Source organism: Phoca vitulina, unplaced genomic scaffold, assembly GCF_004348235.1.
Source record: "Phoca vitulina isolate PV1807 unplaced genomic scaffold, GSC_HSeal_1.0 scaffold13, whole genome shotgun sequence".
Lineage (NCBI taxonomy): Eukaryota > Metazoa > Chordata > Mammalia > Carnivora > Phocidae > Phoca > Phoca vitulina.
Genome location: NW_022589716.1, coordinates 16,844,396 through 16,870,716, shown reverse-complemented (window position 1 = coordinate 16,870,716; position 26,321 = coordinate 16,844,396). Strand labels below are relative to the sequence as shown.

The 26,321-nt window shown below is 40.4% G+C and overlaps 1 protein-coding gene across 1 annotated transcript in view; it reads left to right on the top strand.

The window, feature by feature from the left end:
* FHIT (fragile histidine triad diadenosine triphosphatase) overlaps positions 1-26,321 on the top strand; it is a 1,435,811-nt gene that overhangs the window by 1,155,040 nt on the left and 254,450 nt on the right. The window contains exon 6 of the mRNA XM_032411650.1: positions 25,239-25,384. Within this exon, the coding sequence (XP_032267541.1) occupies positions 25,239-25,384 (146 nt within the window). The remainder of the gene's footprint in view (positions 1-25,238; positions 25,385-26,321) is intronic.

Here is a 26,321-nt window from a genome sequence, read left to right as displayed (position 1 = left end):
ATTTATGGGAAATTTGAAAATGGATAAATGAAGTAGTTGAAATGTAGCATTTTCTCGATCACATCATCCCCTTGCCTACAGATAATTAAATTCTTGTGGGATTTTAGTCTGCCACTTGAAAGGGAAAGGTGAAGTTTGAAGACCTTTCAATAAGTAAAACGGAGAATTGCTCTCTGTTCACTGGCTTTGTGTGAGCCAGCCAGCTGGCTAGCCTGTACTATTCATTTGAGTGACATGTTCATTGAATCAGAAGAGCCCAGGGTTGTCAGGGATGGTAAAGGGCAACTAGAAGGGCCATTCACCTTGACCTTTCTCTGCAACATCCTCACCAAGTGATCAATCTCTGCTGGCCCAGCTCCAGTGGGGATAGCAGGAATACCTACCTTATGGCACTGTTTTGGGAAGCTAAAATGAAGGAATATATGAAGAGGGCTTAGTCTTATGTCTGCCACATTGTAAGTGCTCAGTAAATGTGAGTCGCTGTGGTTTTTGTTATTCTGAATATCTCTGGGCCGCCATCACCTCAGGAGACAGTGTGTTTCCATTTTCATAGAGCTCTTGCTGTGAAAAAGCTTATTTGTATATTGAGCCCAAAGTTAACTTTTGTGCTTTTTACTAATTGATCTTAGTTTTGGCTTTATGGATCATGAGTAATAACGATGTTGCTAATAGTTGATAATTAACGTTTATTGAGTACTTATTATGTACCAGTCACTATATGCAGAACATTATCACTTTTAAAAGTCATTTTTTAAAAGATTTTATTTATTTATTTGAGAGAGAGAGCAGCACGAGTGGGGTGCGGGGGAGGGAGACAGAGGGAGAGGAAGAAGCATGCTCTCCGCCGAGCAGGGAGCCTGACGCGAGGCTCGATCCCAGGACCCTGGGATCATGACCTGAGCCGAAGGCAGACGCTTAACCGACCGAGCCACCCAGGTGCCCCAAAAATCATTTTGAGTTATTTCAAAATACTCAGAAGTAACAAAAATAATTTAAAGGATGCCCTTTGACCTTCACCGGATTGAATGGATATCTAGATTTTGCCACACCTACTTCATCTATACACTTCCGTATTTGCTAAAAATATTTTAAGGCTGCTTTTAGACATGGTTTTATCTCCACCCTGCATACACTGGTATGCATCTTTACAACTATAGAAATTTCCTAATGTAACTATAATACTGTGATCATATCTAACAAAATTAATAGTAATTTCCTGATATAATGTAATATTCAAGCTTCTGTGATTATTTCAAAATGTCTTTTTATCATGGATTGGTTGAATCAGGATCCAAACAAAATCTTCACATTATATTTGGTTATTTATTTTAGTACTCTTTTATTTAGTACAGTATTTTTATGACATTGATTTTTTTTTAACTGGGTCAGTTGTCTTAAAGACTTCTATAATCTGGATTTATCTGTTGCTTTCCCTTGATCCTCTTTAACTTATTTCTCCATCTTCTGTGTCTTATAAAACCTAGGTTAGCTCTAAGGAGGGTTGTCTAGTAGTATAGATACTAGTTAAATGTGACTATTTAAATAGAGATTAAAGTTAAAAAAAAATTAGAAATTCAGTTACTCACTTGCTTTGGCCGCACTTCAAGTACAGCTAGTGGGTGATGTATTAAATAGCCTAAACATAAAACATTTCTATCAATGTTTTTGTTTCTGTCAGAAAGTTCTGTTAGACAGTGTGGCACAAGGATTGACTATTTTCAGATATAAGCATTTTTGGCAGTGTTATGCGCTTCAAATCGCATCTTGTAGGGAGGTATAATGTCTGGATGTCCCACTCTTAGGGTCCTGACATTGATCAGTGGATTTAGGTAGTGACACTCTGGCCCCTCATTTTAAAGTTCCCAGCAACCTTTCATTGACACCAGGAGCTCTTAACCTTTTGTGTGAGGTGGGGCCTTTTGGCAGTTGGTAAAGCCCGTAGCTTTCTTCTCCCGATAATGTTTTTAAAAGAGGAAAATTAAGTGCGAACAAGCACAGAGGAAGTCAATGTTATTGAATAACAGTTTTTTCAATATTAAAGAGCAAAGTTGTGGTGTAGTGAAATATGCATGACGTTATTACATATTAAGTAAAAAGAATTGGTAGGAGGTATAATGACTTCCGTAATTTTCTAATACTCCTAGAATTGGTGAGAAACTGTAGAGTTAATGATATTTCAAGATGTCTACAACAGCTATAAAGCTGTCACTATTTTTTTTTGGAAAATGTCTGTGAATTACCCTATGACAGAGTTCTATGTACCACTGTTACTACTGTGGTTTGTTATTTACATTTGTGATTTAAGGAGATGCAGAATGTCAGTTAGAAGTTAGTAAACACAGAAAGGCAGCTTTCCCCCCATTCATCTTAATGTGTTCCTTTTCTTCTCACAGTGCTTCTTTCCTTAGGTGTCCATGGTGAACCACCCCCCAGGTGGAGAGCCCCTGATCTACATCCTAAATCATCCATTAATAATTTTACACGAATCATTTATTTTATTAGGGTTTGAAAATGTTGGTTTGTGTCAATCTATTGATATTTCTTTCACTTTTAGAATTAGAATACTTTTTTTTTTTTTTAAGGATTTTATTTATTTGACAAAGTGAGAGAACACAAGCAGGAGGAGGGGCAGAGGGAGAGGGAGAAGCAGGCTTCGCGATGCGGAGCTCCATCCCAGGACCCTGGGATCATGACCTGAGCCACGGCAGATGCTTAACCGACTGAGCCATCCAGGCGCCCCAGAACTGGAATACTTTAGATAACTTCCCATCACTGGAACTGTTTGATTTCCCTGAAATACAAACTGAATAGATACTCCCCATTTTGCAGGTGAGGTTACTGAGATTCAAGAGTTGATTAGCCCAGTGTCAAATAGCTAAAAAGTGGCAGAAATGGAATATGAACCCAGATCTGGGTCACTCCTCAGCCCACGTGTGGGGTTGAAATTCTGCTCCACCATTTACGAGCAGTTTTCTGTCATTTTCTAGTTGGTTTGTATTCTCCCATTCACTAGCAGCTTAGCCAGCATCTTCCTCTTCCCTACACACAAGCCGTTGCAGTGCTGTGGCTTGAAGGTTGGCCCTGGTTTCCTCATTTCCATTTTGTCTGATCTTCCTCATCTATACTTATCCCTTCTGTGAATGTGCTACAAGCAGTCCCTGGTGGCTCCCATGTTGACAGAAAACTCCACGAACAGCCTTGCCAACAAAGATCAGAGTGAGAAATCGCCTCCCTCGACTCAAAACCAGACTTGCATTCACATTCTGAGAGAAAATGTGTTTTGTGGAAACAACATTTCTCTGTCGACTCGTCTTGAGCTTATTCTTAACAAAAGTTCCCAAGCTGTTTTCACACATGCCGCTCTGAAGTGAAACGTCTCCATGTTGTAGCTGAGCAAACGGTAGGTTGGACCTGGGGAGCTCACCCACGGCAAGAATTCTCATCTTCAGATTTGTCTGAGGGCAAAACCTAGGAAAAGGAAAGACAACCCAGAGAATTTTCTGTTTGTGGGTGTGAAACATTAGTTAGGAGCAGAACAGTTCTTTTTTTTTCCTACTTTCTACTTATTAAAATAAGGCAATAGTTTCAGACTAATTCATTTATTAATCAGTCATCCATTTCAGCAGTCATGCATTCAAATAGTCATTCACTTTAACATGCATTGTTTCAAAACTTTTAGAGTCTTTTTAAAGTCACTTACAGCCACCATTCATGTGGTGTTTAGCAAATGCATTATGTCCAGGAACTGTACTGGGCATTAGGACACATGTCTGACTCTCGCTCTCATTTCAGCTTACGTTCTAGATAGGAAATAAGTAAACCTAAATGAATGCTTTAGTTCAGAATTCAAATCAGGTTCTGAGGGATACCAGCATATGAAGAGTTCTGGAAGAAGAGTTACTTTAGATGGAGTGGACAGATCCCCTAGAAGGTGACATTTGAACTGAGACCTAGCCAGAACTCCAAGTGCTGGCCTATAGATTGAGGGATGAACGAGGGGAGGTGGACTCTGTTTTAAAGAGCATTTGGGACGGGTAGCAGAGGATGTGCTGTAGGAAGGGCCTATCACAGAGCATTGTCAGGGGAAGGATAGATACATCTCCATCCCCTTGGTTGTCTCAAAACAAGGATTTTGGCAGGAACGTTGCTTGTTGTTCATCATCCGTGTTAAATAGGGGACATGCATGGTGTTGATGTCACTTATGTAATTCACCTCCCTTCATATTATTTAGGTATAAGAGAACATTTGGTGGAGAAACTTTAATGCTTAACAGCCAGATTTAGTGATGCTTTGAGGGGTTAGGAGGTTCGATAACATGCAGTTCTCTAGCTGTTTGGAGAAAAAAAATAAATTGTCAACTTTATTTTTGCCAGACAGTCTGTTAGAATTCAGGAGCATGTGACAATAGGTTCACCCTTCCTGGTCAGATTATTGAATAAATATATGTTTTTAAAGTCATTTACAGCCATTGAATTTCTTCAGCCCACTCTATCCTGCTATTACGGAGATGCACATCAAGTATGACATTAGTTCCTGGCATGGGTTTTATTTTTTTTTTATTTTTTATTTATTTTTTATTTTTTAATTTTTTTATTGTTATGTTAATCCCCATACATTACATCATTAGTTTTAGATATAGTGTTCCATGATTCATTGTTTGTACATAACACCCAGTGCTCCATGCAGAACGTGCCCTCCTCAATACCCATCACCAGGCTAACCCATCCTCCCACCCCCCTCCCCTCTAGAACCCTCAGTTTGTTTTTCAGAGTCCATCGTCTCTCATGGTTCTTCTCCCCCTCCGATTTCCCCCCCTTCATTCTTCCCCTCCTGCTACATTCTTCTTCTTCTTTTTTTCTTTCTTAACATGTATTGCATTATTTGTTTCAGAGGTACAGATCTGAGATTCAACAGTCTTGCACAATTCACAGCGCTTACCAGAACACATACCCTCCCCAGTGTCCATCACCCAGTCACCCCATCCCTCCCACCCCACCCCCCACTCCAGCAACCCTCAGTTTGTTTCCTGAGATTAAGAATTCCTCATATCAGTGAGGTCATATGATATATGTCTTTCTCTGTTTGACTTATTTCGCTCAGCATAATACCCTCCAGTTCTATCCACGTCGTTGCAAATGGCAAGATCTCATTCCTTTTGATGGCTGCATAATATTCCATTGTATATATATACCACTTCTTCTTTATCCATTCATCTGTTGATGGACATCTTGGCTCTTTCCACAGTTTGGCTATTGTGGACATTGCTGCTATAAACATCGGGGTGCACGTAGCCTTTCGGGTCCCTACTTTTGTATCTTTGGGGTAAATACCCAGGAGTGCAATTGCTGGATCATATGGTAGCTCTATTTTCAACTTTTTGAGGAACCTCCATACTGTTTTCCAGAGTGGCTGCACCAGCTTGCATTCCCACCAACAGTGTAGGAGGGTTCCCCTTTCTCCGCATCCCCGCCAACATCTGTCATTTCCTGACTTGTTAATTTTAGCCATTCTGACTGGTGTGAGGTGGTATCTCATTGAGGTTTTGATTTGGATTTCCCTGATGCCGAGCGATATTGAACACTTTTTCATGTGTCTGTTGGCCGTTTGGATGTCTTCTTTGGGAAATATGTCTGTTCATGTCTTCTGCCCGTTTCTTGATTGGATTCTTTGTTCTTTTGGTGTTGAGTTTGATGAGTTCTTTATAGATTTTGGATACTAGCCCTTTATCTGATATGTCATTTGCAAATATCTTCTCCCATTCTGTCGGTTGCCTTTTGGTTTTGTTGACTGTTTCCTTTGCTTTGCAAAAGCTTTTTATCTTGATGAAGTCCCAATAGTTCATTTTTGCCCTTGCTTCCCTTGCCTTTGGCGATGTTTCTAGGAAGAAGTTGCTGCGGCTGAGGTCGAAGAGGTTGCTGCCTGTGTTCTCCTTTAGGATTTTGATGGACTCCTGTCTCACATTGAGGTCTTTCAACCATTTGGAGTCTATTTTTGTGTGTGGTGTAAGGAAATGGTCCAGTTTCATTCTTCTGCATGTGGCTGTCCAATTTTCCCAACACCATTTGTTGAAGAGACTGTCTTTTTTCCATTGGACATTCTTTCCTGCTTTGTCAAAGATTAGTTGACCATAGAGTTGAGGGTCCATTTCTGGGCTCTCTATTCTGTTCCATTGATCTATGTGTCTGTTTTTGTGCCAGTACCATACTGTCTTGATGATGACAGCTTTGTAGTAGAGCTGGAAGTCCGGAATTGTGATGCCGCCAGCTTTGCTTTTCTTTTTCAACATTCCTCTGGCTATGCGGGGTCTTTTCTGGTTCCATACAAATTTTAGAATTATTTGTTCCATTTCTTTGAAGAAAGTGGATGGTATTTTGATGGGGATTGCACTGAATGTGTAGATTGCTCTAGGTAGGATTGACATCTTCACAATATTTGTTCTTCCAATCCATGAGCATGGAACGTTTTTCCATTTCTTTGTGTCTTCCTCAATTTCTTTCATGAGTATTTTATAGTTTTCTGAGTACAGATCCTTTGCCTCTTTGGTTAGATTTATTCCTAGGTATCTTATGGTTTTGGGTGCAATTGTAAATGGGATCGACTCCTTAATTTCTCTTTCTTCTGACTTGTTGTTGGTGTATAGGAATGCCACTGACTTCTGTGCATTGATTTTATATCCTGCCACTTGACTGAATTCCTGTATGAGTTCTAGCAGTTTTGGGGTGGAGTCTTTGGGATTTTCCACATAAAGTATCATATCATCTGCAAAGAGTGAGAGTTTGACTTCTTCTTTGCCAATTTGGATGCCTTTGATTTCTTTTTGTTGTCTGATTGCTGTGGCTAGGACTTCCCAATACTATGTTGAATAGCAGTGGTGATAGTGGACATCCCTGCCGCGTTCCTGACCTTAGGGGGAAAGCTCTCAGTTTTTCCCCATTGAGAATGATATTCGCTGTAAGTTTTTCATAGATGGCTTTTATGATATTGAGGTATGTACCCTCTATCCCTATACTCTGAAGAGTTTTGATCAAGAAAGGATGCTGTACTTTGTCAAATGCTTTTTCTGCATCTATTGAGAGGATCATATGATTCTTGTTCTTTCTTTTGTTAATGTATTGTATCACGTTGATTGATTTGCGGATGTTGAACCAACCTTGCAGCCCAGGGATAAATCCGACTTGGTCGTGGTGAATAATCCTTTTAATGTACTGTTGGATCCTATTGGCTAGTATTTTGGTGAGAATTTTTGCATCCATGTTCATCAGGGATATTGGTCTGTAATTCTCCTTTTTGATGGGGTCTTTGTCTGGTTTTGGGATCAAGGTAATGCTGGCCTCATAAAATGAGTTTGGAAGTTCTGGCATGGGTTTTAAATATGTGGCCCATTAGCGGTAACTCTTATTTGCCCTACACAGTATTTTTCATGAATTTTAAGTATTTACTGTGTACAGCAGTTTGGGACTGAAAAAAATGACCAGGAAAGCTGAAACCTTGCAAAGCAGTCTTAATAATCAATGGGGAAAATTATGATGGCTCCATGACCTTTAAAAATGTTGTCAAAACACAATTCTTACTGTGTGTTAAACATATATAGGGGAGTTTGAAAAAAAAATAGGACTAAGACTATTTAGTGCACTGGTAATTTAAAACACTGGAAACACTGAGAATTAAAGTGTTTTTTTTTTCTTCCTTTGGAAAACATTTATCAAGAGTAGTTTGAATAGCGCTCGCCTGCTTTTTCTGGTTGTATAACTTATAGATGGAGCATCTTTTCTCTGCCTTGGCAAATGGTCACACTTCTTCCTAAGTTTGGATCAGTTTCCAACGTTTTATCCTTTGTGCTTTCAGTGTGGTGAAATATGAAGTTTTTTTTTTTTTAAACATCAAGTGTTTTGCTGGCATCCCTTGCCCTGGGACATCTTCCTTCTTTTCATCATGACCGCTTCCTGCATTTCTGTCGATACGTCTTCCTTAGCTAAGTTCCTCTGCCTGCTTGTCTAGGGTCTGAGCAGCAGCTTGGTCTACATTCCCAACATTCCCACAGTCAGCTATTCCTCCCGTAACTTCCTTTATGTTTGATTCACAGGTCACCTCCCGCATCATCACTTTTTGGGTCTTTGTCGCACTTTCGTGTTTCTTGGCCGGTTCCCTCCTCTGCGTGTCCGTGTTCGTAAAATGTCACCAGGGTTTAACCAGTGGAAGACCGGGAGGCAGCACCACTCCCTTCATTCCTGGCACTGCGTGACCAATGACAGATGCATGGTAACCCATCCCTGACAGACTTTGAAAGACATGCTGGGGTTGGTCACTGGTCAGGATGCACATCCGTTATCCACATGGTGGTTCGTGGACGGAAGACCTGGTGACAGATTTGTACTTTATGCATTGCCTCTGAGCTAACAAACCACGGTTGCTGGAAATTGACCTAGATTGTTGGGGAACTGGTATTATTTAACTGAACCATGGTCATTGACATTTTTGAGTGTTGGAACCATGGTGAGCGAGGGCTGCCTGTCGTTGCTGGAAGTTAAATATAGAATTACACATAGCCTCCAATTTCCAGTTTCTCTTGATAAAAAGGAACAAGGAAGTAGTGTCCACCCACCTTGGGGTATGTGTTTTCCTGTTTGCCTCAGTTTTCACGACTCCCTGTTGTTATACACCCGTGGCTTTTACTGCTGGGCTGTCTGGTGCAGAAGCAACTAGCTGCTGGTGACTCCTGGCTATAGGAGACTAGTTAAATAAAAATATAAAGTTGATGTTTAATTGTTAATTTTAAAATTAAAATTAGTTAAAATTAAATGCAATTAAAATCCAGTCCTTCAGTCCCACCGGCCACATATCAAGTGCTTAGTAGCCACACAGGGCTAGTGGCTACTATAATTTCCCTCATGATGAAAGTCCCATTAGACAGCACTGTTCTATAGGCATTGATTTATATTAGGTAAATTACTATGGATATAAGGATATCAAAGCATTAAAGATCCATAATAACCCCTCTGAATTTAAATTGTTTTTTTTTTTTTTTTCCTTTTTCATAGATTAAGCTGGACCAGATGAGATTCTAGATAAGAGTTTTTTTTTCAAGGTGAGGCTTGGTTTTTTGTTTTGTTTTATTCTCCATATGGAAACATTAATAATGATGGAATCTAGAGAGATTCCATCTCTCTTAGTATTTGAGGTCGCAGTCTCCTGGAAAAACATTTTATCATCAATAAGAAATTTGAGACACTGTTTTAGCAATAATTGTGGTGATTCAAACAGTTTCTACTTTTTGATGGCAAAGATGGTGGTGATGATGGTGATATTGGTAATGAGAGGTATTGGGGCCAATGTTTGATTCCCTATGCCAGAATATTGTCAGGTAGCAAAGATATGTTTTTAATATCTGAGCATATAAGGAATTGGGAGTGAATTTTAAGATCCTGCAGGAGCAATAATAACATGTAAATATAAAATTGTTATGAAATTGCCAGAACATCTGTTTCCACAATTTTTCGTTTTTCTTAGCATGCTTAAATATTTTTTCAGTTATATACAAAATAAAATACATAGAAATATTGGGTTCAAGTTGGTATTTTCATAGATGCTTCTGAGATTGTTGGGTCTTCTAATTTAAACATTAGGCAAACCGTATCGTGTGCTGCACTGCCTAAACCCAACATTGAAAGTGAGAGCCTGGAAAAAAAATTGCAAATCCTGAATGCACTTCGATATTTTAAATGTTTTCAGTGTCTGTTTCTTGTATTGTGAGGCTTTTTTTTATTGTTAACGATTATGTTTTGAAAATTCGTGTAGTTCAAACTGGAGTGAAAGACGAAACTATGGTCAGATAACCTATCCCTACCCCCTGCCTCCAGTGATGCTAGTTATGGTGGGGAAGAAAAATACAGAGAGAATATGAGGTGAGGGAGGTGGGTAGGTGAGTGGAACTTGGAAACATAGGGGTGAAGTTTCATATGTGGCTTAGGGAAGTTCTGGTTCCAAATGAAAATAACCCTCGTGTCAGTGAACAATATTCAAATCCTATTCCACATTATGGTTTCAAAGATGGGTATGCTAGGGGCGCCTGGGTGGCTCAGTCGTTAAGCGTCTGCCTTCGGCTCAGGTCATGATCCCAGGGTCCTGGGATCGAGCCCCACATCGGGCTCCCTGCTCCGCGGGAAGCCTGCTTCTCTCTCTCTCCCACTCCCCCTGCTTGTGTTCCCTCTCTCGCTGTGTCTCTCTCTGTCAAATAAATAAATAAAATCTTTAAAAAAAAAAAAAAAAAAAAGATGGGTATGCTATCCAGAGGGAGGCCTTAAAGGAATTAATTTCTGTTGACTTTTTTTAAGCATCCATTTGCTTAGTAGCCTTTACTTTATGGTGTGAAATATGCTATTAAAAATCCCTTATTAAAAAAGCAAGCAAGCAAACAAACAAAAACCTTGTAACACACCAATGAAGTAGCTATAAATATTAGCCTAGCATTAACAAAGACACTAGGCTAAGAGATTTGAGGAAGAAAGAGTGGCTTAGGAGTTTGTGGTTTGAAACACTGTATGTGTGAAGGTGTTTCTTCTACTGTTGTTTTAAAGATGTCACAACCTTCCTTGTCATTGGCAGTTGACTTCATAAGGAGAAGAGTTTGAGTAGATGGGAAGAACAAATTTTGTCCCTTTACAGGCTTTGGAGGTTTTAGTGATAAATGCTGAGCTATATTTGCATACAAATCACTATCTTGAAAAAGCCTCCTTTCTTGACACTTCTTGCTGAATTTTTTTTTAATTTATTTGTTTTTAATCAATTGCCTCTTTGTTTTTAGAGGCTGCCTGATTAACTTATTCTATTCTGGAAGCTACCAGAGTGACATTAAAATGTCTTTTGCTTCCTGTTTTGGAAACATTTAGAAATCACTTGCTACTTAGAGTTTTCACGCCTTTTTTTTTTTTCCGGAAGGATTTTCTGCATTTTTATTGTTGTAAATGATTTAGCCTATTCTTTAATTTTGAATGGATCACACAATCATCTTTATGTGTCCAGCTGTCTTTTGTTGGAAGAGACACGTCTTAAATTGTTCACTGCTGAATCAGATTAAAATGATTTTAGTGCTATGCCATGTAGAGAAAAATCTTTAGTTTGTCTTTTGTGGAGGGTTCATCCTTCGGAACACATTGCTCAGATACAAAATAAACTTCTTTTTTTCACGTTTCATGAGTGGGTCTGATGTGGGAAACAAAGGCAGAAGAAAAATTAAATTTCCACTACCTATAGCCTGCTGACAAGTCCTTGAAACAGGCCGAGTGACATTTCTCTAGACACTCAGCTGCCTCGATGTTAATACTTTGCTAAAGGCAAAAGACAAATCTTAGCCTGACCTCCAGGATCCTGTTAAGTCTACTCTAACATATAAAAATTCCTTTGGAAACCTCCTTTATCTCCCCCACCAAGATACATGTTGACAGTCATCCCCCAAGCATATGACCTACCAATATACATCTGAAGGGTCTCATAACTAAGGTTTTATTGGACAGTAATAAGTGACCTTTTCCCAACAATAGCTAGCCCTCTCAAGGTCCTGCAAACCTTGCTTCCAAATTCCTTAGAGATTTACACTATCTCTACCCCCCTCCCAATTTGAAAGTATATAATGGGCCACTCCACATGACCCGGTACAGCTCCTTCTGTCCACGGGTCCTGTCCCCGTGCTTTAATAAAACCACCTTTTGGCACCAAAGACGTCTCAAGAATTCTTTCTTGGGCATCAGCTTCGAACCCTTTTGCTACATCAAATCTGTTAGATTCTAAGCTAAAATGGATAGAAGTGTGAGTCTGTTTTTAATCATTCTCTTGGGAACTAATTCCAAATAATTTTTCTAATTCAAATCAGTGATTCTTATCTTAGTTGTAGTGCAGAGACTAAGAATTTTTTGCAAACTCAAGATCACAGGAGAACAGTGCATACACATGCATGTGCACGCGCGCACACACACACACACACACACACACACATATCCATCCCATCTTGCCAACATTTTCAGGAGATTCCTAGAAGCCCTGGGGTCCCCCGGGTTACTTGGTTTTGGGAAATCTGTAAATTCAAGAAGGAAAGGTCTCTAAATAGTGAGCCACAAGACACTGCCTACCTCCCAACCCCCAACCACCTTTATCTCCTAAATTACACCATTCTCCACCCACCTCCTCAGGCCAGAACCCTGGAGTCCTCTTGGACCCCCCTCCGCTCATTCCGCACCCCCATCAGTAAGTGCTGTTTCTCCTGTCTCAGAAATATGTCTCAAATTTTCTGTATCTACACTGTCACCACCATACTTTGGGCCTAGTTTGAATCTCTCAGTTAGTCTCTGGTAAAGCCCTTTCCAGTGGCCTTCAGCTTTTATCCTTACTTTGATTGAATCCTTTTTTTTTTTTTTTCTATACAGCATTTACAGTGCTCTTTCTAGAAGAGAACTCAGATTCTGTCATAAATCTCTGTTACCCACTGCCTGAGACGCTTCAGAGGCTTCCCCATGCACATAGAATCAGTCCAGCCTGCCCCCCAAAGCTGTAGAGAGCCAGGCCTCCTTCCTGGCACTCCAGATCAACATGCCAAGCTCACTCCCAGTGTAGCAGTGTGGGCTCGGAATGTCCTTCCGCTTGTGTCACTGCATCTTTGCTTTCTTATCTCGACCCTTGTCTCTTTCACAATAGATGACGTTTTTATCTGTTTCCTGCCTTTTCGCCCTCTACAACGTACACTTTTGGACGGAGGGGATGCGGTGCATATGGCTGCTGCATGCTGTGTCCTCAGTGCCATACACAATACCATATAGGAGGCTTTTTTTTTTTTAATTAAGTTTTTAATTTTAATTCCAGTGTTTCAATTCCGGTATAAGAGTATTAATTTTCTTAATTAATGCATACTTAATGAATAAATGAAAAACATACAACATCCTAAAAATTGTTTCGTTTCTACCCTTTTCTCCAAAATTTGGCTTTATGGCCTTCCTTCAGTAATTCACAGAGAAATTCATTCGTTAAACACGGGTACACCTTTCAACATGAAATATTCTCACATCTCTTTTAGATTGCTAACTTAAGACTGAATTTATTTATTTATTTATTTTGGTTAGGGGGAGGTTAATTCACATTCTGAGAATACCTAATTAACATAATTAAGGTTCTCTGTTTTTTTAAATAAGGAATTTTCTATCAATATCTGTATCTGTCACACAAAAAATAAAAGATCTCATCACTGTTTTTAAAAGAACAGAGAACAATGTTATTCTCAGATCTTTCCAAGCTCCAATGAGTTAACGGTCTACAAGTTTCCCATTTAAAATGCAAGCACTGCCTTTGATGTGCGAAGGGTAGGGTATCTTATGTTTAGTTTTTCTCTGCCTTTAGCTGGGTCTCTTTTTGATTAAGAATTCAGAGCTAAGCATTTTTTTTTTTTAAGTAGTAACTGCATTTCCCTTAATTATTTTCATGTAAGTAAGTTGAGTCTGGTCTTGTTCAATGGTCTCAGAAACAATTTTTGAAACATTTTGAAGACTTACTCATGTGAAAGAATGGTTTCCCAGATGAAGAAATGAATGAGCATGCATGTCATTTTCTCTTTCACCAAATCTTTCTTGACGGCCTGTTCTGCATTACACTGTGTGTGGTACCAGGAATGCCACGTGAGCCTGTCTGCTAGGGAGTATTTCCTGTCTTCTAAGAATGCTCTCCCTGTGGAATATTCCCTTTTAGGTCTATTTCTTTTCTCCTGTTAAAGAGTCTCTGCTGTTCCATATTTATATTTGGGTGCTCTTTGCCATCCATAGTATCTGAACTGTGATGTGTGGGTTGCTTCATTGGCTTGTCCAACTGTACTGGAGATCTGAAGGAAATTGGACTTTTCCAGTGGCTCTTGAATGGCATTAGCCAACCAGAAATGGAATCCATGCGTTTCAGGACCTAGTGGAGCTTGTGTTGGAAGGACCCTCGCTGTATGGGCTTTTGGGTCCCAGTCTGGCCACCCTGTAGAAGTAGACACTCCAGGTGCTCTGTCCTCATTCACATGCTGGTAGAATAGAAGTGTACATGGTCAAGTGCTACTAAATTACTTATCTTGCCTGTGGTTTTCCAGCAGATCTCCAATGAATTACAGATCTTTAGCATTACTTCCTGATCTCTACTAGAATTAAAAAGCTTCTCATAGAGTTTTTGAAATGATTCTCATAGCGAGTATATATGAAGTTTAAAAAAAAAATTCCTCATTGGGGATGATCCTTAAATATTTCCTCCAGCTGACAAATGTACTTAATTCTTCTTCTTTGCAATATTCTTCCAGCTCTTAACACCTAAGAGCATTTTTACATCATTTTCATCTGATGTGTTCCCACTCCCATGTTAGCACATTATGGACAGACACTTTTGAGTGACAGTAACTCTTTTAATACTCTCCTAACTAGAATTATTTAAATCCCTTATTCTTCTATGTATCTTCAGGACAATACCAATAAGACCAGATTTTCATAACTGCTATTCAGAGACATTGCAGTACCTAGAAATGACTTCCATGTCATTGAGAAAGGGGGAACGTGAGCCTTGGGGAAATATTTGTATTGCTTTCAAATCGAAGAATGGCAGATACTTGATCATGCACACGGATATTCTTCCCTCCCTCATGGTAGCTCAAACTAACAAATCCCTCCATTCTTCCCTCCTGATTCCTATTGAAACCTCAGAATCCTCTTCAAAGTACTGCTCGAAGCAGCTACTACAGGTTAGTTGCGAGTTAGCAAAAGAGATGAAACCTACTTGACAGACTTGCTCTATTCGCTGAGAACAGATGATGAACAGAGCCCCCTGCTGACCTATAATGCCAGTCCAGTCTGACTGTACCACCAATGTTTCTGGTTGCCATGGAGAAGGAAAGAGCTTTGGGGTCTCACACTGCAGTTCAGGGCTCTAGTCCTTAAGCAACATATATCACTTCTGCTCACAATTCCTTGGCCAGAATTCATCTTCAGCTTCATCGAACCACAAGGATCCAGGAAGTATCATCCTACCTTGTGCCTGGATATGGCAAGAACCTGAAATAGTTGGTGAACAGCACCAATGACCTTCATATCCCATATTTTAATACTCAACTGCTCAGCGTATTTCATTTAGCAGAATGCCCTCTTGTTTTGCTCATATGAATTAACAGGATATTTATTTTTTGTTTAAAAAACAGCAATCTTTGCAGGCACCTCTATATTGAGGTAAATGATGCCCAAGATTCTCAAAGAACATCCCCTAGAACATTTGTCCTTTACAGCGTTCTGCAAAGTAGTAGTAATAATAATAATTATAATTATAATAATGTTTTATTGTTAAGCAAATACAAGAAATGCTGCATAGCATCTCTGCTTTTTGAGAACTTCAGAATGCACATTAGCATATTAAATATCCTGATGAGTACCACTGTGGAGAAACCTGTTTTACTCATTTCATCCAGTGCTTTTTAATCCTCTTTGACCACACATGTTTTTTCTCCTGTATAATGTGTGATAACATCTCATGAAACCAGTGTTCGGGTGAACCACTGTAGTAAACACTGCAATAGGCACATGGAGACTTTCATGACCTTGGCAGCATTGAAACAGCATAGATGATTTTACCGCATGGCCTTAGCCAAGATTTTCGCTTTATAATTGTGTGACCTTGGGTATGTGGTTTCACTCTGTTGGCCGGAACTTCTGAATGTGGAAAAATGGGGGTGATAGTATCTGCCTCAAAGGGTCACTGATGATCACTAGAACATAGCAAGAAGCAAACAAATGTTCTCTGTTCTTTCCTTCCCCTTCTGATATTATTCACCTTTCCCCACATATTTAATTTAGTACAAGTAAGCTTTTCCCACTCTGTTTCTCTTGGGATAATAAATAGAAGATTTCCTTTGCCTTGAAAAATACACAGAATAATGTGTGAAATTTAAACCAAAGAATCTGTACCAAAGTGCTTTCAGGCTGCAGGCTCCTCTTTGATTTTACTTTCTTTGAAGGCCACATCACATGTTCACTTCTCCCTATGAATGTGATTCTCACCTCTGAGCATCCAGATTTGTATAGGAGTTTGAGGGCTGGCTCAGGGCGGATGTGCCTAGTGAAGGATACCTGCCTTCCTTTCCCCCAGATGACTAAGGACTCACAGTCACCGTATGTTTCCAGGACAAAACATGAGAATTTTCATGGATACTTAAGAGATGCTTGCCCTGAGATCCAGGAACGAGCAGAGTACTATCATTATCTTAATCACACTGTCCTGGAGTTTATTATATTGTGGAAATCAAATTTGCTTATAATTATATTCACGCCATTTATGCTTATGGTTGATGACTATCCCATGATGTCGTCACTGAGTTACTGCAGTGGGTGCGTTAATATCCAGTGAAGAAAGATGTGGCCCAAATTGACAAGTTGCTTCTTCAGAATTGTATTGCTTAATTTGGGGGGTGATATTTCTACCTTTCTGATAAGAAAATTCACAGAAGTGCTTACACTGTGAATAGTAGATTACTTTTTGAGATGCCACCTACTTTGATTCAAAGCTCTGTAACTGTGCTATTTAAATCAAATAAATTGAATCTCCTCTTAAAAAATACCTCACAGTCCATCCTGTTGTTTTTGAAGTGACATTATGAATCATTTTGAAGATTTGCAAGGGCTAGGATTATTTGTTAGAGCAAATAACTTATTACACAGGGCTTCCAGAAGTCTGCACTACAAACTGGAAAGTTCCTTGCTTGTCATTGAACTACGTACTCATCTGCAGTGGAGATGAATATGCACTCTACTTTTTTATTAGTTCCAAAGAATGACTAATTCTTCGTCATTTGATACTGACTTCCTCCATATTCATATATGCACATGCTAATCAGCCTCATCAGAATCAATGATATTTTGATGGTTTGATTTATTTTAGTGACTTTTATATTCTGAATCCCTAGAATAGATCAAATATGGAAAAATAAATGGGAGCAAGTCTGAACAACTCTGAGAATAATATTCTGCTGTCTTCTTTAATTAATCATCTAAATCAGTACATTTCCATTTCTCTGTCATGACTCTATATTTAAATATTTTATATTTGTCATGGAAATGTACATAAAATTATTTTTTAGATCATCAATTATTATACATGATGAGCAAATTTTAAACTTATCCAATTTATTTTGGATAAAAATGTAGCAACATAATGAACATTTGATGTAGTTGGGCAGATTCTCGCTTTTGCAGCATTTCACTTTGTTCTTGACTCTGCCAGGGCCTTTGCAGATGTTTGTGTGGTTCTTGAGGCAGGAGAGGAGGCCACAGAAATGACCCCCGCATCTCTTGTTATGTGCCCACTCTGATTGATGACGGCTGCTTCGAGGGCGGGATTGAGAAAGAATCCGAGTCTCTGTGGTTCACGGAGAGAGTTACGTACGGAGCTGATTATTGATGTCTGCCAGAGGTTTAGCACTAGAACCTGGTGGCTGAGGTGCAACGTTTAGTCATCTTCTGTGTAATGGAAGGAGCTTCGGTTTGGGAAGCCAGATAGCGGAGTTTCAGTTCCAATTGTGTACCTGTGTGACTTTGAGCAAATCAATTAAACACTCTGTTCCCCCATTTTTCTCCCATCCAACAAGGAAGATATTGATGTAATAATAATTGAAGGATGATGTTTAAGGCCTGCCCCAGCTCCAAAAATGCCGTGGCTATATATATTCAGCAGGCATCTAAGCTATCTTGGGCACCTGGTCATTTTTATAAGATCCCTGGAATTTTTCACACTTACTACCCGTGGTTGATTGTCATGGTGATGACCCCCAATGCAATAGGACTTCCCCTGCCTGTACCTCTTTTCAGTGTGGTCTTCCTACTCCTCCTGTCAGGAGATGGAGTTTATTTCTCTCCCTTCAACCTGGGCTGGCCCATCATTTCCTTTGACCAATAGAATGTGGGAGAACTTAGCCTTCAGAGGCATTAGAGTTTCTGCCTCTGGATTGGGATGAAAGGGCATGTGGAGTGAGGGGCCCAGTGGACCCAGCTGAGCCCAGCCCCAAGCCTACCTGCCAATCAAAAGCAGTTGCCTAAGTGAGACCAGCACAAAAACCACCCACAGAATCAGGACAAGAAAACAAAGTAGTGTTATTTTAAGCCACAGTGTTTGTGTTTGTTGTCATAATGCAGTAGTAGACAGCTGACAGAGAAGTTGGAAGTCAGTCAGTAAGTCTCCTATGACTGGAAGGTTCTAACAGTTGGTGCTGGCTGTCCGCTGTGGTACCTTAGTTCTCCTCCATGTGGTTCTCATTCCCCAGTAGGCCACCTGGGCTTTTCCCAGCATTTTGGTCTCAGTGTTCCAAGAGGACAAAAAAACAGAAGTTGTCAAGTCTATTCGGGGCTGACCCTGGGAAGTCACATAGTGAAGCTTCTACCACATTTCACTGATCAAAGCGAGTCCCAAGGCCAGCCCAAATTCAGGGGGAGAGGAAACAGACTTCCACTTCTGATGAGAAGAGAAGCAAAGTCACTTTGCAAAGGGGCAGGTGGGATGGGAGGCACTTTTGTGGTAATATTTGTAAATCCTCTACCACACTGACTTCAGATGCTTGACTAGTGCAAGATTCCATTTGGTTTCTTTTGTCCATTGTATGTGTTCTGGGTTAGCTCTGTGCCACCCAGAGTTCAGCACAGGGCCTGGCATGTTGTGTCATCATCACTTCAGTGTGGCAAAAACACCCCAAGTGTTTACATCCAAAGGACAGAGACAGGCACTTCTGGGCTGGTAGTGAGTGAGGAGGAAAAGGGAAAGGAAAGGCATTACCAAGTTTCTGGTGATCCTTGGTCATAAAAATAATGGTGTGAGAGAGTCAGCGACTCCCAGTCACTGTCCAACAGGCCACAGGATTTTTCCGTATGTCTGTCAGCCTAACCCATCAATTTTGACAGTTGTAGCTAAGCTTCCTTCAGAGTCTACCAGCCCAGGGGAGCCACAGGTACCTTGAAGCAAGCCAACCTCAAAAATGGAAAAGGGCCAGGTAGTAGCTATATTTGTGGTGAACGTATCATTACTATAAACTTGGGGAATCACTATGTCGTACACCTGAAACTGGTGTGATATGCATCAACTGTACTTCAGTTAAAATGAATGAAGGAAGGAAGGAAGGACAGGAGGGAGGGAAAAGGAGAGGGAGGAAGGGAGGGAGGGAAAAGGGCCAAAATGCAGGCTCCACATCCCTCCATACTTCCTCCTGCTGAACCTCTTGGTGCAAGGAGGTTCTCTTATTCTTGATGTCCTTACTCACAGTTCTCTGTTAGGATGAGGACATACTTACTACTTCTCTTGCCCAGCACTGAGGCTTCCACCCATGATGGGGTTGTGTGTTTCCACTGCTTTCTTCATTCAAGGCTAGGTGCCTCTCAGCCTTTAGCAGTTTTGTACAATATCTTTGTGTTTCATAAAACCCATGGCTCTCTTCCACAACAGACTGGGAATTCAGGGCACACTTTTAATAAGAGGGTAGGCAGAGACTGAGTCATAATCGTACAAAAAGTGCAACATCACAGCATTGTGGTTAATAACATGGATCTTGGAATCACACAGCTTGGGTAGAATTCTAGTTTTAGTCTCATGTTGAGTGTGCTGTCTTGCACAAGTTTCTCATTTTCTATAAGCTATAATTTCCTCATCTGCAAAATAGGAATTATAATAGTACTTTATGGGTTTGTTTGAAAGATTAAGTAAATGAGAGTACATATGTAAATGAAACAGTGATTATGGCCAAAGAAGGAATGTCTGACAACTTTCTTGAAAGCTAACCATAAGTTGCTAGGCCATTTTCAAGGACAGATCTTGGTCCAAATTTGGAAAAATAGTTTCTGATTTTAGAAAATTGAAATGCAAGACCATACTGAAAAGTTTATCTCACACCCCTAGGCAGAGTTAGAGTCTGCCTCCTCTGTGCTCCCACAACATTCTGTACTGATTTCTATCAATAGTCTTCATCTGTGTTGTGATGATCTGTTTATACTGCATGACAGTTTGGGACATCAGAGTTGAGCCCTTCAAGGTCAATTACTCTGCTGGATTCATCTTGGCACCCTACATGCTAGCGCAAGCCCTGGATTGAGAGGAGGCTCTAGTGGTGGGATGGATGGATGAGTGGGTTGTCAGCTGACCCACTGGTTGAATTACTCCCCCATTTGTAAAATTCACTTGAAATCTCATCTGCACTAGGAAGTGTTCTTTGATTTTCCTCCTCTATGAGGAGTCTCTTTGTGGACCACAGGAACTAAACTGTAACTATTCCCTTCTCTTCTTTTTTTTTTTTTTTTTTAAATGTTACTACTAAATGGACTTCTCTACTTTAGATTAGAGAGAGAGACCAGATCCCATATGATACTCTCTTTCACAGGTTCTCACCCATGATGAGTCCTGGATAAATATAGATTAAACTCAATTATGTAGATTAACTTCTTTGAGGGTTATCATGCATGTTGGCTAAAAAGTCTCTTCAGGGGTATCAATCCCAAGCAAAGAGGACTCAAAAGAAAGTGTGTTGTAGCAGCCAATGTATAATGTGGGATTTGCCCATTAACAATGCCTAAGAATCTCTAAGTTAAATTATGCTGCATCTGTGACATTACCTTAAAACTACTGACATATAAACAGTTGCAGTAGAATTACAAGAGCTGTCTGCTATTCTTCAAAATTAATTTGCTTTCCCTGAGTTGTTTGTCTATGAGAATCATGTAGCGCATGATACCCACCATCTTTAAGCAATATGGTGTTTTCTTCCAAGGCTTATGTACTTATGTTGAGAAAATGCTTTTATTTTCAGTTGGATTTGTGAATAACATACTGTTCTGGTGCTCTCATGTGTTTGTAGATCATATGCTTCGTTCTTACAATTAAAGATGGCAGAAACTCCTTTAGTTGGATTGGGAGGAACACTCATGATTTATCTATATGATATTATCACCGTAACACATTTTCTGACTGTGGTTAGTCTTTAAAAGCATCAAAAGTGCTACACAAGTTCATGAAATTTCTCTGTCATGCTCAGGTGTTTTCCATAGAAAGTGACAATTTTTAAGATACCATAATGATGTTTGTCCAATATGCTATTTAAATAACAGTGTGGTCCTCAACTCAGGAAAAGAATGGAGCCCCCAAATAGTTCTAACTTCCTTTAGTTACCTCTTACTAATGTGATTCCTCTAAACCAACCATTGACATTATTAGGTCCATGGCCAAATCTGGCTTGCCCCTTCTTTATGTAAATAAAGGTTTACTGGAATATAGCTACGCCTACTATTGTTTGTCTTGTCTATAGCTGCTTAGGCATACAGCCCACCAAACTTTGAATTTGACCATCTGGCCTGTTGCAGAAAATGTTTGCTGACCTGCATTAAATCCTTTATGAACCTGCTTATATTTCGGGAGCCATGGGGTACTCGATCAAACTCGGGGTCACCTGTAGTTGCCCTGGAGCCCTTGCCTTACTAAGGTGTCCCAGGTTTGGCTGCATTGGGTCCTTCCCTCTGCCTCTGTATCTTCTTTTTTTTTTTTTTTTTTTAATTTTTTTTTTTTTTTAAGATTTTATTTATTTATCAGAGAGAGAGAGAGAGGCAGGCAGAGGGAGAAGCAGGCTCCTTGCTGAGCAAGGAGCCCGATGTGGGACTCGATCCCAGGACCTGGGATCATGACCTGAGCCGAAGGCAGACGCTTAACCGACTGAGCCACTCAGGCGTCCCTGCCTCTGTATCTTCTAATCCTCCCTCTGTACCTCCCAGAGTACTGCAGTCACTTACTTTGGTGCCCGTCTCCTGGACTGGAAGAACAGGAGCAACTTCCTGTTCTCCTTTGCTATTCCCAGAGCCTGGCACAGCATCCACACTTACCTGGTGCTCACTGTTCACTGAGTGAACAAATGAATTACAATTCCTAGTCAAAGTATAAAGCAGCGTTTTTATAGGTATAGTTTATCTGAGACTCTGAATAATCTAGATACTTCTTTCTGTAGTTTTTTTTATAATTACATAAAAGGGGTTTTTCACAAGGATTTTACCCTCATCATTACGTTTCCTTTGTGCTCGTATGAAAATTAATTTGCGTTAAAACAAGTTTACGTTTTTCCAGCTCACATCCAACATTGGTTCTGATTATGCTAAATATTAGGAAGAGATCTCTTGGAATTAAAAAAAAATCTTGTAGACCCTCCCAATCTTGTGTAGATGGCTGAAAATAAATGGATGTTGTCTCCATTTTGTCAGGGTCTTAGTACTCAGAGATAGCTGGCAAGAAGGTCTGGTTCATAATGTATTCACTCATTGCGGTAATGCTTATTAAGTCTGGTGTTCTGGGCAGGGGTGAACCAGTCTTCACTCTCGTGGAGCTGATGTTTTCATTCAGGTAGGTAGTAGCCAACCCAGAAAACTGCCAGGTGGTGGCAGGGCCTCTGGCAGGATGGAAGTCAGGTGATAGAAGAGAGAGTAACTGGGTAGCAATTTAAACTGGTGGTCCTGGAATGCTCCTTGGAGAGAGTAGCATTGGAATTAGAATTGGAATGATAAGAAAGAAGCAGCCATGCGAAGATTATGGGGAATTGAATTGTAGGCAGAACAAACAGCTGGGACAAAGGCCCCCCCAGTCTGGGAAGGAGTTTAATGTGTTAGACGAACAGAAGGAAGGCAAATGTGGCAGATGTATAGTGCATAGCGGAGAGGTGGGGGGAAGAGGAGCTTCAGGAAGTAGGTAGGCAGCAGTAGGGACATAGCCTGCGTTGGGCTTAGGACATAGGCTCTTTTCTGCTCTGGTTTCAGAGGAACTGAGGGATGGTGGTTGGTCCTGACTTCCTGATGCCATTTTGTACCTAGAATGGCCTGGGGAGACTAGTGAGTCGGCTGTTGGTCAGGTCGGTGACTCATACAGTAGCCAGGAGCTCCAGAGCCCCACCCTGTGTAAATTCAGACCCATCTACCTCAATATGGAGTCCTGTGAAGCCTACCTGTGTGTCCACTGCCAGGTCAAGATGCCTGTTTGTCCATCCGTTGGGTCCCAACAGAACAAAGACAATGATTACCTACATGAACACCTGCCCAAGTAAGCACCTTTAAAAGTTAACCCTATTTCATCTTATCATTCACATGGAAACATTGTTTGTTGCAGGCAGATAAGATGTTTTCTTAATAAAGGGTTAGATTTCAGGGAATATACATGTTGGGGCAACGTGGCCTAAATGGGCAGGTGAAAAATATTCACCTAAATGAGAATGTGTTTAGCCTGTCCAACTGTTTTGTGCCATGTTGTTATTAGTATTATTAATGTTCAATTAATAATAAATGTATGTGATATACGACCCTGTGGTTCAGTGTACACAGGATGAAATAGCTGACAGATTCAGCCATTTTGATTCACTTCCATAAATGTTTTGATTCCTTAAACATTGGGTCAAGCCAATCCTTAGCATCAGACAAGGAGAATGAACAGATAATAAAATATTTTTTATGGCATTGGGACAAAAAAAAAAAGTTTCAGATGTCACTGATATTACTAAAGTTATCAGATACAAAGAATTTCAGATTCGTTCTAACAATTTTGACAGTAAGCCATTGTTTAAATAAAATGTCCTTCCTTCCCCACCTGGTCGCTGTGCTTAGACATAGCTCACCATGACAATTAATGGGTATTGCTGGAAGCTTGCAGAGTTGTCATCTTGCTGTGGTTTGGTGAAGTCAGGGTCTAAGGGAGGGTGGAGGGAGGAGGAAGGAGAAGGAGGTGCTGGGAGGAGGATGATGGGAAAAGGTCTCTTTTAACAAAGAAGAGGCAACTCAGTGGGAGTGGAAGCTGGCAATCTGCTAAAAGGAAATGAAAGGAAATTCTTCATTTCTAAATGGTTCATTGACCCATGATAATAAAGCAGCCCTGCCAAAGAAGGGTAATTATCTTTTTAAGTATCTGATGCCCTGTGGGTGAAGGTTTCCCTTCTCCTCTCTTGAAAAATGAACTCAGATTAAACAAATGCTCCTTTTCCTAGTTTACCGTTGACATGAATTTCCTGATTATGAGCAAAATTAATCAGTTTTTCCTTTCTCCCCCCTCCTCCTTCTCTTATGGAAATCAGGCCCACCCAGCTGAGCTCAGTGCATTTCCCTTTGGGCTCTGCGTCCTACCAGTATGATGGTCTACAGTGCTTGATATTCTGGTGAGACTAGCAATCATAGAATTGGGGTTTTATTATGCCTCTTAGCTCCTTAGCTTTAGGCAAGAAACGGGAAAAAGGAAGGAAACAGAAAAGAGCATTAGAGCACTTTTTTTCTCCTGCCGGTACCTGAAATCTAAACAAAAAATAATATATCTATCTGTGTGTGTGTGTATACTATACATACATACGCATATTTGCCCAATTGTATGCATGTAGCCACACGTATATGAGGAGTTCAAATACACAGACAACTGAAATGTTATTGATGGTGTAACATTGAATATTAATTTTCCACCAACATGTGATCAAACTTACTTTTTTTTCCTCTAGATTTTGTTTGTTTGGGCCAATATCATAAATATGTTGACTTGCCTTAAGACGGTTTTGTTTGCCTAAGTAAAAAAACAAAAAACCCTTTTTTCTTAAGTTAATGATTTACCTTCAACTGGCTTCCTGAATTCTTAATAATCAATTTGAGGAACACTTGTCATAAATTGCTTAACCCCATGGTACATCTCTTATCAGAAATGAAGGGCACTGTATATTTTCAGAATGTCGACACTCCTTTTAAACATAAATAAAATAACTCCTATAGTATTTTCATTACATTTTTCTGTAAAGAGATATTGAAATTAAAATTTTAATCATGGATATTCTGCTTGCTTTTCCAACCCAGTGCCTTTAGCTGCTTGAGAAGACAGAGCTTTCGAATTGGGGTCAGGAGATAATGGTCCAGAATAGATTTTGCCTCTTGGCATAATTATTTCAGCCAGCACTTGAGTCTCTCTGAACATTAATGCCCCTTTCCCTTAAAAGAATTTCTTCAGTGTGCCATCCCTTCCCCTTCAAAGTATAGTTAACCATGTTTATAAGCTCTTTTTGAACTTCCTGGAGTTTGGTGGTTGGTAAATATTTGTTCTTTTATTCCTTAGTCTTTGAGAGTTCAGGCCTTGGGCCAAGGGGATTCAGTACTGTGGGTATAAACTTCTTGGTAAAAATACTTCCCAAAGAAGCAAAAGTGTGCCTTAACAGAACTCACCACAGATGTCCTCGTGTGTCCCCTTCGGCCAGTGGAGCGCTTCCGAGACCTGCGTCCCGATGAAGTGGCGGATTTGTTTCAGGCGACCCAGAGAGTTGGGCTGGTGGTGGAGAAGCATTTCCAGGGAACTTCTCTCACATTTTCCATGCAGGTGAGTGTACGGATAGCTCAGAAGTTATTTTTCTTCCTTTTCACACCCTAGCGTTGGGCTCTCTCTCTCTTTTAAGCTGCCATCTCACTGGTAAGGCAGCTGTGGTTGTTCATGTCTTTCATAGTAGCAGAAAAAGGTGTTACTAATCCAGGACCGCCCTACTATCTATCCTTGGCCCCAAGGTGGACTGTGAAATGTCAGCTGAGACACTGTCTGCAGCGTTGTTTACAAAGCAGGTGGGAAAAATAGACACGTGATTTCATGGGCATTAAGACATTCCAGATCTTTTCCTGGGACTGGGGCTGGACAAGTCATTTTTATTGCATGGTAAATATGTCTTGAGCTCTGCATGGGCCTAGCCTTGCTCTACCTCAGGATAGTAGAGACATGCAAGTTACATGGGGCCTTGCCCTCAGAGGGTTCCTTTTCTCTTTAATTCAAGCACCAGTGATTGATTGTGGATTGGTATGAAGCTGGATTGATGGAATATTCTGTGTGGCCTGCTTCCCAGGAAGAAAATGAGACACCAGCCCCTCCACCCTCGCCCCCGCCCCAATCACTGGAGATCTTTAGGCAGAGGTAGAGCCAAGTGTAGGAGGAGGAGGTCTGTGGTGAGTCATCAGCTGTGGGAATTGAGTAAATCAATATAACATATCCTGTGCCCCTTCAGATCCCCCTTGGGAAGAGTTGGGGAGTATCAATACCTAATTAAAGTCCTTAGTGGCCTCGAAATCACATGACTCTGCAGGGACCCTTTGGAAAGAATTGACTTCTTCCATCATGTGATATCTTGCCCTCAGTGCTTTAGTTGTGCAGAATATTTATCATCCTCCTTCTACCCTCCTCATGTCCCCACCATAGACCTTCAAAGAGAACAGGTAAAGAAGGCCACTATTTTTAGGTTATGAAAGGCTCAGACTAAAAGTGCTCTTAAATG